General features: G+C 33.7%; 1 protein-coding gene across 13 annotated transcripts in view; it reads right to left on the minus strand.

The window, feature by feature from the left end:
- Positions 1–834: 834 nt before the first annotated feature.
- The window catches only part of URI1 (URI1 prefoldin like chaperone), an 80308-nt gene continuing 68615 nt past the window's right edge, over positions 835–12527 (minus strand). For 7 of the 13 annotated variants that reach the window (XM_081512459.1, XM_081512463.1, XM_081512461.1 and 4 more), the window contains 5 exons: positions 11088–11262; positions 9240–9573; positions 7068–7210; positions 5763–6012; positions 835–2595 (listed from right to left, as the gene is read on the minus strand). In XM_081512459.1, the coding sequence (XP_081368585.1) occupies positions 2413–2595; positions 5763–6012; positions 7068–7210; positions 9240–9573; positions 11088–11262 (1085 nt within the window). In that variant the 3' untranslated portion in view covers positions 835–2412. Of the gene's footprint in view, positions 2596–5758; positions 6013–7067; positions 7211–9239; positions 9574–11087; positions 11263–12527 lie in introns of all 13 variants that reach the window. The other 6 variants (XM_081512453.1, XM_081512454.1, XM_081512450.1 and 3 more) reach the window with 1 other exon arrangement.

Raw genomic sequence — 12527 nt, forward strand, 5'->3', positions numbered from 1 at the left:
CAGGAAAAATACAAGATATGCCTCTAACATTTTGTGATGTTAGAAAGAGTGTTCAAAAAGAGATGGAGACTTGTTGAAAGAATTCAGGAGCCAACTCAAAGAAGTTCCTAAAGGTCAAAGGTAGAAAATTTGAGCAAACAAAATAATGATAATTGGATTTTGACTCATAGAACAGAATATCCAAGTCCATACTGATACAAAGAAATGAATTAATAAATGAACAGGGGTCAGGGAGGTGAATGACAGATTTTCATCACAAAAGAATTCCAAGAAATAAATGTTGAAAGAAAGGGCAAAACAGAAAACCACCATTAAGCAAATATCACAGTAATAACGCTGAATGCAAAGTTGGTGAAATTCAAATAAGATCTGCAGATTAGTTAATAGTATTGTACTAAAGTGAATTTCCTGGTTTTAATAATTGTATTTTGGCCATACATGATGAAATGACTTTAGGAGAAGCTAGATGAGGGGGTATATGGGAAACCTACTATTTTTTGCCAATTTTTCTGTAGATCTAAAATTAGTTCAAAATTAAAAGTTACAAAAAATTCAGTCTATTCTATTTTACAATGATTTAAAAGAGAACACTTAAGACCAATTTCATTTTATCATATTGAATACTGAATTTAATATAAAAAATAAAGGTATATGGTTAAATTACAATTTGAAACTGTTTTAAGACTGAAGCTATGAAATGGGGCAACACTACTTCATTCGGTCTTCAGCAGAAAATCTAACACGTCTTTGTTTCTACTACCATTTTGTTCCATGACGGAAAACATCTACTTGCAAGAAGAAATGTAAACTACATAAACAACAACAGGCTCAAGATGAAGTTGAAAAACATGAAAAATTATTTAATGACAGTACTCTTGAAATTACATGTCTGAAAGAACACCACAGTAATCCCATAATGAAGTCTGTTTCTAGGGGAAAATCAGAGAAAGGCTTACCTGACAAGCAGTTGGAACTGAGGGCTCTTTTGGGTGCATGGGATCATATTCTTGGTTATTTTCTTTTTTGTGGGGGATGGGCTGAGAGAAAAAGTTTTCAACTAAAAATATATAGTTGATCAAAACTTACTGAAGAAAAAAAAATCTACATTTTTAGGCAATCTTTTAAAATCAGCCCTCTGTTCTGAATTATCCATTAACTTGTGGGGATTCAGGCTCATCCCCTTATTACTAAGATACATATTCATAAAATTTTTACAGTTGTGCTGCTCTAGTTACAAATAGCTTCTACTTTTCTAGGACATAATTTCACTTTGTTTAAGCAAGAATTCATTAAAGAAGCTATAAATAACCTTTAAATATTTAGCCATGAATAGAGGGTGGACTGGCATTGATGGCTATTTTAGTACTAATGCAGAATGCTTTTTAAAAGCTACATTTTAGCATGCATCAAGCTAATGATTAACACTTGCAAGTATAATTTTCAATGTTAGAATAAATTTCTCTTTATTTTAAGGAGTTCTGCCAAAAGTAAGTATGTTATTCAATTATTTACTAGTAGGAAAGTAGCCTTAAAGAACGAAAATGTTCAGAAGATTAAAACATAAAATTTCTTATTTAAGAAAATTTACTTATTTATTTCTATCATCTAGACAACCTTTCCTTCTCTCCCAAAATAAAATGGCACTTAAAACTGCACACACTAGGGGAGAATTGCCTAAAGAATCATAAGAATTCAAGGATCCACTGTACAGTGCACGCAGCATATATATGAAAGACATTTCTATACTGAATTATGAATCATAAAGTTCACATTTTAGAGACCAAGTTTCATAAAATTTTTACTTTAAAAAAAAAACGTTTTACAAAATACCATTCTTTCAATCAAAGAAACTTTCTGTTGGGTACATGTAGCTTTCTACCATAGAGATGACAGAATAACAGTCAGTCAAATGGAGATAGATTTTTTTAAATAGCCACCTAGCTGCAAAACCTACAAGAAGTAGATTTTTTTTTAAAGTGCCTTTAAAAAGGTAAAGCAAGTAATGTAATTGTTGAATCTATTTGAAATTTTAAAAGTTTCTTTAAAATGGTCCATATGGTGTGCACAATATCGCAGCTGGAACAAAACTGCCAGTATTTAGTTTGAAACACAAAAACAACACATATGAACAGCATTCTTTGAAAAATAATTCAAAATGCTGCCACTGTATGACACAGCAAACCTAAACAAGAGTGTTGACGGTATTCAGAGAATTAACAAAACAAGCTGAAAATTAAAGTATTTAAATATTATTTTGATTTCTTAATACCACTGATAAGAGTAAGAGAACTTGCTGCCAAATTTACTCAGGATGCCTTATTTCAAATTACATGTAACATATTTTGCTATACATTTTCTAAACAATTGCAAAACTAGGTTTTAGGATGTAAACTCCCACTTCCTAGGCAGGCCCTAGTTTTTCTGCTGCAATCTGGCAGCTTTGAACTTTGAAACCCTCTTTGTAGTTCCTTCTGATACTTCTGACAGAACTTCTTTTCGTTCTGGAATGGTGGGTAGCACAGGATGAGCCATGGCTGGGTGTGGTGTTAAGGAGGGTGACAAAAACTCTTTTTCTATTACAGTTCCAGAAAAAGCCTAGAAGACAAAAAAATCAGATTATGATAACAAAACACAAATAAGATGCCCACAAAATCTTTATCCTGCATTGCACTGCCAATCAGACATTTCTTTCCATAAGATTTTCTGATACACAAAACTACAACATTGAAATACAAATTGCTCATAGAAATCAAGTACCATTAAAAAGTATCTTAATTATACCACCAAATATAAGTAGATGTTTAACATTTAACAGTACACATGTAAGAAAACAAAATGTAAAAAACATGTTCATATGGGGTTTTCAAAAAATGGGTAAATAAAAGGTCCTCAACTTTCATACATTCATTCCATTTATATCCAGACCATGCTGTGAAAAATAATGTATTAAAATTAAAAATTCTATTAGAGTGTCAAACATCAACTGATGAATGAGCTATCCTATGGTGGCCATGCCGCCTACAAGCCTATAGCCTTGTTTCAGTAGCAGTGACATCTCTTAGGTGGTGTTCATTTATGCAATTATTTGATTATTTTATTGCATCTTGCCTCAATTTTGAGATCAGTGGAAACAGAAAATTAAAAGTGCTGGTGCTAGTGGAAATAATTATCTATCTCGAATTTTAATGCAATAAATTAATAACAGAAATCAAGGCACCACAAAAATTATTCTTTGATTTCAACCCCCTATTTGCTGGACCTTTTTTCTTTTTCTCTACTGTAGTGTATATATAATGTGTACAACATATATGTACAAATGTATATACTGTGTACAAAATGATGGAAATAAAACAAAAGGTACGTCTTTTCTATATCTCTTTAGGGAGAGATCCATCAAAATCAAGTTGTTACGATTTTTTTTTTAAAGATTTCTAGTATTTGGAGTCTCCTTACTTTCATCTTCTAAAACCTCATTATGTACAAACTTAAATTTGACACACATTTGACACGTAAACTGTCAAGTATATTTTACTTTCCTTTGTCTACCAAGTGTACAAATCAGTTAAGACAATGTATCACTTGAGTAGTTTAAAAAGCCAATCTGCTCCAGCTTGCCCCACCAAAGGAGAACCAAGAATGCCCTGACCCTCCCATACTACTGTGAGACCCTGCGTAGAGTCCAGCTTTTTAAAGGGAATTCAAAGTATACTTTTCTAAAAACTCTATTTTATCATGATGAGTACAAAGCCTTCTTATTATACAAAAAATGCTCTTGAAAACGAATATTTTAACATTTAAAGATACGGAAAAATATTTTTCAAAGTACTTGCCGTAATCATGAACTATTTATTTTGATGTTAAAAAATGTATGGCATCTAGATGCTAACTGCAACAGTTCAATACAAAATGCAAAGCTATTAAATAGGACGAGATGAAAATAAACTCTAGGTCTGAGTTCTAACTATATCATGATACATTAACTCCTTACTAAAACCTAATTTTCAGATACTTAAAAACAGCAAAAGTCTATCACTTGTTTTTCTAACAGTATGGAAGACTATTAAATAAGATACTCTCCAGGTCAAATGATATAATTATACTGGGAGAAGGGAAGGAGAATATGCTAATCATACAATCTATACCTAAATACTAATGATCTCTCCATTGCCAATTACCATTTAGCACAATTAGTACCACCGGGACATTTAGCACAAGCAACAGAAGTTTTATGTATCTTTACCCATATACAAAGATAAATATTTTAATATGTATTTGATGTACACTCAAATGGGTATATCAGTTTGATAAGGGCCTGAGTTCCCCAGTCTTCCCAAATACTTTTTAAATTAAAATCTGAAATACCCACTAAACACAAGAATAAAAAAATCAAGCATGGGTGTAATGGAAACCCTAACACTCTTATTTTGCTATCTCCCAGTATCCCTCTTTTCCCCACACACAAAACTGTGTGTTAACATGGTGGCTAACAGTGTGCACTCATTTTTCAGAGGAGAGGATCTACAGCTCTCACTAGACCATAAAATGGTTCCACAACTCCCAAGAGTTAAAAATTTCATTGGCACAAGCCAAAATATAGAAGAACTATAGATAATTACCTGTCATACGTACTTCTTTTCTTCTTTAATTCTACCAAAGCATTTAAAAGAGAAAAGTATAATCTGTTGGGCCTCCCCCTAGTGCCTCAGCAGTAAAGAATCTGCCTGCCATGCAGGAGACGCAGGTTCGTCCCCTGGGTCGGGAAGATCTGCTAGAGGAGGAAATGGCAACCCACTCCAGTTTTCTTGCCAGTAAAATCCCATGGACAGAGGAGCCTGGCGGGCTACAGTCCATAGGGTCGCCAAGAGTCAGACACCACTGAGGGGCTGAGTGTGCACACAGCCATGCACATAATCTGCTCCTTGAACTATTTTAATTTTATAATATTGGCTATAAGTCTGGTCTAGTGGAATTTATTTTTAAAAAGCTGCTAAATAATTTTCTAGCCATGAGACTTCCCTAGTGGTGCAGTGGTTAAGACTCCACGCTTCCACTGAGGGGACATGGGTTGGATCCCTGGTTGGAGAACTAAGATCCCACAAGCCGCACAGCATGGCCAAAACCAAACAATTTTCTCACCAAAAATGAAATACATATTCTAATTAAGATACATTAAAATTCCTATTTCACAGAAATAGAACTTCAAGAGTGGTAATACTTTGTTACCAAAAAATTTCAAACTATTTTATTTTAATACCTATATTGTTTTTTTGCTAAGGACTGTGTGCTGTGCGCTAAGTCGCTTCAGTTGTGTCCGACTCTTTACAACCCCATGGACTGTAGCCCACCAGGCTCCTCTGCCCATGGGATTCTCCAGGAAAAGAATACTGGAGTTGCTAAGGACTTTTATAAATTATTAATTATGAAAAAAAGTACAAGCCTATGATTAATTAGGCTCTATAACTTCTGAAACTAAATACACGTATGAACCAAAGAAGCTACAAGATAAACAATGCCATTACCCTGTCAATTAATGTCAATAAATAACTATACAAAATAAAATAACTTGAAGGCAACAAGATTAATGATTCATAGACCATACCTGGAAGATACAGCAGCTACAATTTTTTAAGTCTTTTCAACCCCCAAATTAACTATGAAAAATGGGGAAAAGAAATTGCATATCCCTTTGAAATGGAGCTACCACTACCTTTTTAACTCTCAAAGTTAGTATATGAAATAAAGAATTAAAGATATACACAAACCTCAGGTGTTACTGATAAAGGCAAAAGTTTCTTTTGATGATTTTCCTGTTGTTCCTCTTCCAAAATGCTCTCACTAGCATCACTACAAGTGGCCTCTTCACAGCTAACGCTTCTCAAAACTCCCCGTCTATCATCAAAATCAGCAGCACTGCTTTCACTGGTATCACTGCAAACACTGTTCTCTCTACTTCGAGACTTCAGGATTGACTTACGAGGGACATATTCTCCATTCACAATGTCAACAAAGACTCTATAATACAAAAATTATATATACATTCTTTAATTAACATAAAACAGGATAAATTTATAATGATTTTTTAAAAAGTCTTTTCTAGAAATTAAAATATTTTATTCAAACATATCCAAAATTTTCACCATCACAATAATTTTGTAGCCTCAAATGACATCTTTATATTATCAATATTTTTAAAAGTATAATTTCTTGACCCAATAAAATATAGCAGTTTATTTATAAGCATGTTCTGGGTGACAACAGCTTGATTGTTTTGTCAAAATGTACATATATTTTCGAAGTCATTTAGCAATTTTCACTATTTTACAAACAAGGGTCATGAAAATAGCAGGTATTTTCAAATGACAGCTTTCTCAGCAAACATTACAACAAAAAAATTGAAAGAGCATACGTAGACTCTGTGAAAACGTTAGCCACATGGCTAAGCACTGCCAAAGTTGTGGGAGCCAAGTGCTGCCCCAGCACACCAGAAACACAAACTTTCATTTCTAACGTGAACATACAACAAATTTTGACCAGATTGGGAATGTTTTAAAAGCACTAGGGAGAAGGCAATGGCACCCCACTCCAGTACTCTTGCCTGGAAAATCCCATGGACGGAGGAGCCTGGTAGGCTGCAGTCCATGGGGTCACTAAGAGTTGGGCACGACTGAGGGACTTCACTTTCACTTTTCACTTTTATGCATTGGAGAAGGAAATGGCAACCCACTCCAGTGTTCTTGCCTGGAGAATCCCGGGGACGGGGGAGCCTGGTGGGCTGCCGTCTATGGGGTCACAGAGTCGGCCACGACTGAAGCAACTTAGCAGCAGCAGTGACGAGGGGGAAATGCTAAAAAAACCGAGCAATATTCTACTTGCTTTGAACTGGGAAGCTGTGTTAGGGCTCAGCAGCTCCTGTGAGAGCCTTTAAAACACAAAGGTAACTCTATCAAAATACCTCACTTTCCAGTGAGAGACTTCTGTGTTATGAGCAACCTTTTCCTGTAAATACTCAGTTGCAAAAAGGGAGAAAGGAAGAGCACACTGCTCTGCTGCCTATGAATACCACTCACCTGTAAATGTCAGCAGGAGTCCTGATCATAGGCAGCTCTTGGGGAGAATGACCACTGCCAGAACTGTTCTTTCGCTTACGCTTGGCTTCTTCTTTTTTTTCACTGAATTTTAAGGTGGTATTTTTTCCAGTATTTATACGGACCTAAAAATTTCACAGCAAAAAAATCACTATCCTTTTGAGAAATCAAGGCCAAAACTAAAACCAATAAACTCTACAATTAAAGAATAATAGTCATAAAAAAAAAAAAGAATAATAGTCATAGAGGCAGTTTACATATTTTGACACTGAAATAATGTGCATTATCAGTTCAGACCTAAAAAGTCCTTACTTTATCATACTTCTAAAGCACTACTTCTTGAATCAGGGGTCCCCAACCCCTGGGCCATGGACTGGAATCAGTCTGCGGCCTGCTAGAACTGGGCTGCACAGCAGGAGATAAGCAGCAGGCGAGCAAGCGAAGCTTCATTTGTATTTATAGCTGCTCCCCATCGCTCACATTACTTCCTGAGCTTGGCTTCCTGTCATATCAGCAGCAGCATAATAAACGTAATGCACTTAAATCATCCCAAAATCATCCCCCCCCATCCTGCCCCATCCACGGAAAAACTGTCTTCCATGAAACCAGTCCCTGGTGCCAAAAAAGGTTGGGGACTAGTTTTAAATGACCAATTCTAGTCATCAGCAACTATTATTATACAAAAAGCAAAATACATACAAACTAAATGCTAGATTATTATAAGCTTTCACATCACCCATTACTTTGATATAAGTTTTTGGCTTAAATTATGCATTTCAAAACAAAGAGCACGATTAACCAAAATAAATATTCAGTAAGAATATAAAATTTAAGTCATAAAAACAATATGAGATAATGCTTAACTATTTAAAATTTTTAAATACCTCTAATTTTTAAAAATTTAAGGATCAAAAAAATAAAATCAAAGCTATTCAGGATTAACACATTATTCTTCTATCCCTATTCGGCATTTATACCATCTTTCCATATTAATGACTATTCTTCCCCACAACATTCCTGCAAATCTTATTTATTCTTCCTCTTTATCTAAATGAAAACCAACTTAAAGCTTGAAAAGAAAATCACAAAACAAAATTTTTTTTTCTGGTAATAGGTCAATTTTTTCCAAAGAATTCACAAGATGCTCTTTTAGTCTGAAGTATGAGAATATATATTTTAAAAAACCATATAATTATTTCACTTCACATTAGAGTAGGGAACACTTAAAAGGACCTAAGAAATAGTAAATATGTTTTAAATATGTTTCATTAAATAATAATCATAGGCACTTAAGACTGATAACCACAGACTGGTAACTTTGATACAGGCAAGCCCTACAAGGGTACCTTGTAGCTAAAAAAAAAAGAAAAAAAGAAAAGCACTAAATTAAGACAAAAGAGTCCCTGTTTTATTACTAACTAACTCTATGGTCTTCTATGCCTCAAGTTTCCTTGAGGAAGACAAATTAGAAAGATGAAATTCCCAGTGGCTCCTTAAAGCAGTATTATGAGGCCAAGAGAGCAAGGGAATGAGTTTAAGGTCCTTCCTTCACTGAGATCCAACCTGCTTTGATCTGGGATTTAAAAACTGAGGATTCTACAATAAGTAAAGAGGGAACAAAAAGTCTTTTGATACTAAGAAAAGCTGTATTAGAAGCTCTCGCTCTAGTAACCCCAACTCTAAAACACCAAAACTCTATGAAGTCCTGAATACCCAGAGATGCTTATATTTATTTTGTGAGAAATGGAACTAATTTTTATTTCCTGATAAATTTTTCCTTTTTGCTCATCATGCTCCTATTCATTATATGCTCACACAGAAACAATCTGATATTATTAAAAATTTAACTAATGCCAGTTACTTTCATCATAAATATACCCAAATACTCATCTGATCTCCTTCCCAACCACCAAATTACAAATTGTACTGTGGCTTCAAGAGAATAACAGACCAATACCAGCTAACTATCTGTAGACTTTTTTCTTTTTCTCTTTCAGATAAAACTGGTCATAACAAGAGGCAAAAGATGGTTTTCTTATTTGGCACTATCAACAATATTAATCCCTGTTAATATTGTTCTTTTAAAGAGTATTGTAGATGATCATTAATATTCAAATCATATGAAAAAATTAGTAAAGTTAAAAGTATACAAACCCTCTTAGGTTCGACAGTGTGAGAAAAATATATTGTTGGTATAGAATTATCTTCAACCCCTAAGATATCATGGTCATTTTCATTATCACCACCATCATCGTTATCATCATCATCATCTTCATTACTGTGGTAAGAATTTGAACTATTCACTGAATAGTTCAATGGACTGTTCACTTGACCATTGAAGAGTTCTGAATTTGTAAGACTGTTATAACAATTGCTGAGGGCGAGAGAGTCTGTTAGTTGATGCATCATATTCACATTTATGTTCTGATCTTCCTTTTCCTCTTCAGAGGACATATCTTCTCCATTTGCAATCACAGTATCAGGCTTACTATTTATAGTAAGAAAAAGAAAACAAGGTCAAACAAACACATTAGAATTTCTTTCAGTTAATTTCAATGGGTAAAAAATAAGGTTTTGCATAGGATATTTTTAAACTAGATTTCTAGGTTAATAAAAATGTTTTGAAATGAATGAAAAAATGGTTTTGATGCTAATTCTATATTGTAGCTATTCAAACATAAGTAGAATATATTTTTATCTTTGCAAGGAAGATATTGGCCACATAAAATAAAATACAATAAAAATAATACAATCATAAACAAGCACAAAATTCACAGAGAATGTTATCTCTATTTGAAGACCAGAAATTACAGCCACTGAATTGTAACATATTCTAATTTTCTATTTTTATAATCAAAATATTTTATAAGCATGTATTGTCATAATTTTTAAAATAAGACTTCTACATATGCACATGATTTATACACATACATACACATTTCCCGTGCTTCATTGGACAAAGAATTTGAGGACCTTATAAAAATAACAAAACCAGAAACGCAACAAAATGGAAACAACATCATGCAGAAGTTGAAAAAGAATCACAAGGAAGAAAATCACAAGATTCAAAACTGATTTACAAAAATGAAACAGTATCAGTTAATTAAAAGACCTAAGTATAGGTGAAATTGTAGTGAAAAAAATACTCTTTGTGTCTTATTTTTCACAGTAACTAACTCTGCATATCATTTAATTAGAATAATATAGCAACTTCTATAGTAACACCTTTCACTAAGCACTCTGACAATTCCGAGTGAGCGCTAATGTGTATTTCAAACGGCAATTGGGTCAAGTTTTTCATACTTATAACTACTTGACCAGATTACAAATTTTGTTGTTGTTTAGTTGCTAAGTCATGTCAGACTCTTTTGCAACTTCATGGACTATAGCCCACCAGGCTCCTCTGTCCCTGAGATTCTCCAAGCAAGAATACTGGAGTGAGTTGCCATTTCCTTCTCCAGAGGATCTTTTTGACCCAGGGATCAAACCCACATCTCCTGCTTTGCAGGCAGATTCTTTATCAATGAGCCACCAGGGAAGCCCAGATTATAAACTACTTGCTCAATAAGCAAAAAAGTTTGCAAAGGAAAGCAAGGATAAACACTTTATAGCCACAAACTTAAACTGAATGCATATTTTTCTTTTTAACAAGTCATTCAAACATACTACATTATCTTGACTACAGTAAAAATAACTTATTTAAAATGTAACATATAAAGTATCCATAATTATAAATATCTGGTATATCTTAACTTATTATACAAAATATGGCTGAAATCTTATAAGAAACAGGTATATTGATTTTAAGTATTTCTATTACACACATATGTATGCGGCATCTGTATGAACACAAAGACCTAAAGGAAAATATTCTAGAGAATTAATATTTGCCTTAGAGTGGTAGGGTTATTGATATTTTAGTATAATGTACTTTTCTGTATTTTATTCAAGGGGCACATATTTTATAAGGAAATGTGTATAAGGAAATTTGTCATTAGGTACCTATCAATATCAATTTCACCCAGCAATTCTTCTTGTCTCTCTAGTTCTTCAAGTCGATCCCACAGTTCCTCATCAGCAAGCAGATCCTTAGATTTTAGACCATTTGCAAATTCTGCTTCAAAAATATCTGAAGTTTTTGGTTTGGAGTGAGGCTTATGAGCAATTCGGTGTTTTGCTATTTAAAAGAAAAAGGACATGGCCATTAACAGCCAATTTTTAAAAGGCACAAACCTAGACAAAATGAGACTTTCTTTTGAGGTGAGCAGGATGTTGAGAAAGAGCAAGACATGATTTTTAAGCCAAACAGTAGAGTTCCAAGGATGCATGACTCTTAGAATCCTGTTTAGTTCAAGGATCAAGCAGTGCCAGCATCCCTGGAGAACACTTCACAAGTGCAGACTCTCAGGGCCTCCCCAGACCTGCTGAATCAGAATCTGTATTTTAACCACAGCCCCAGAGAATTCACATGCACATTAAAGACTATAAAGAGCTGCCTGAGAGCTTCAAAAATGCATAAGCAGAAATGGTCACAATGCACTCTAGTTATAACACAAAATTCAACACAAGTAATACCCATCTTCCATCCTTACTCAAGAGAATTTAGTTAGTAAAGTTAACACATAAAAGCCTTGTCACAGGATACTTTCAACTCTAAGGCACTGCCAGACACAAATACCCTAGGAGAAATCTATGGAGCCTAATCCTTGGAAAATTCTACTATAATTTTATATATGAGTATTTCTAGCTTTTAAATTGCTTCATCTTACTTATAATCCTCATGTGAGGCAGGAGATGGATAAAATCAGAACTCACATCTACCTGCTTTTCATTTTAAAAAAATAATCTTTTTAAAAAGCAAATTAAAGCTTTGAAAAAGGCAATGGGAGGAAGTCTACAATGCTGTTATGTGACATTGTGCTAACAGATGACCTCCATCATATATTCAAATTTACAGAACTGTTTTCTAAACTTGAAAGTTTTTGTTTTAGGTTTTAGGTTTCAAACTTATAAATTACATATTGATAAATCTTTCAACTGTCACCACAAAAATCTTAGGTTGTTTTTCAACTCTAACTTAGATATATATCTCTTTTATTTCACCTTCCAAAGCTACATACTACTATATAACCTGTGTGGCTAGAACATAGCTTCTAAAATCACCTATTTCAACTAACAAGTTCTCTTCAGAGCTAATTATTAAAATATGAACTCTAATAACCAAACTAAATGTTAAAAGTTTTCTACAGTAGTAAATTATAAACCATTTCTGTTAATGGTTTAACTTTAATTTTAAACTTTAAAAATTTTCATGACCAGAACACTTTACAGCAGACCAGAGGACCACCGCCTTTATAGAAGTAAACCTAAACACACAACTGATCTTCAATTCAGCAAGAGAAAGTTATTATATGAACCTGGGAACAATCTGTGTATGGCAAG

Source organism: Giraffa tippelskirchi, chromosome 7 (genome assembly GCF_054371585.1).
Source record: "Giraffa tippelskirchi isolate mGirTip1 chromosome 7, T2T-mGirTip1v1.2.pri, whole genome shotgun sequence".
Classification (NCBI taxonomy): domain Eukaryota; kingdom Metazoa; phylum Chordata; class Mammalia; order Artiodactyla; family Giraffidae; genus Giraffa; species Giraffa tippelskirchi.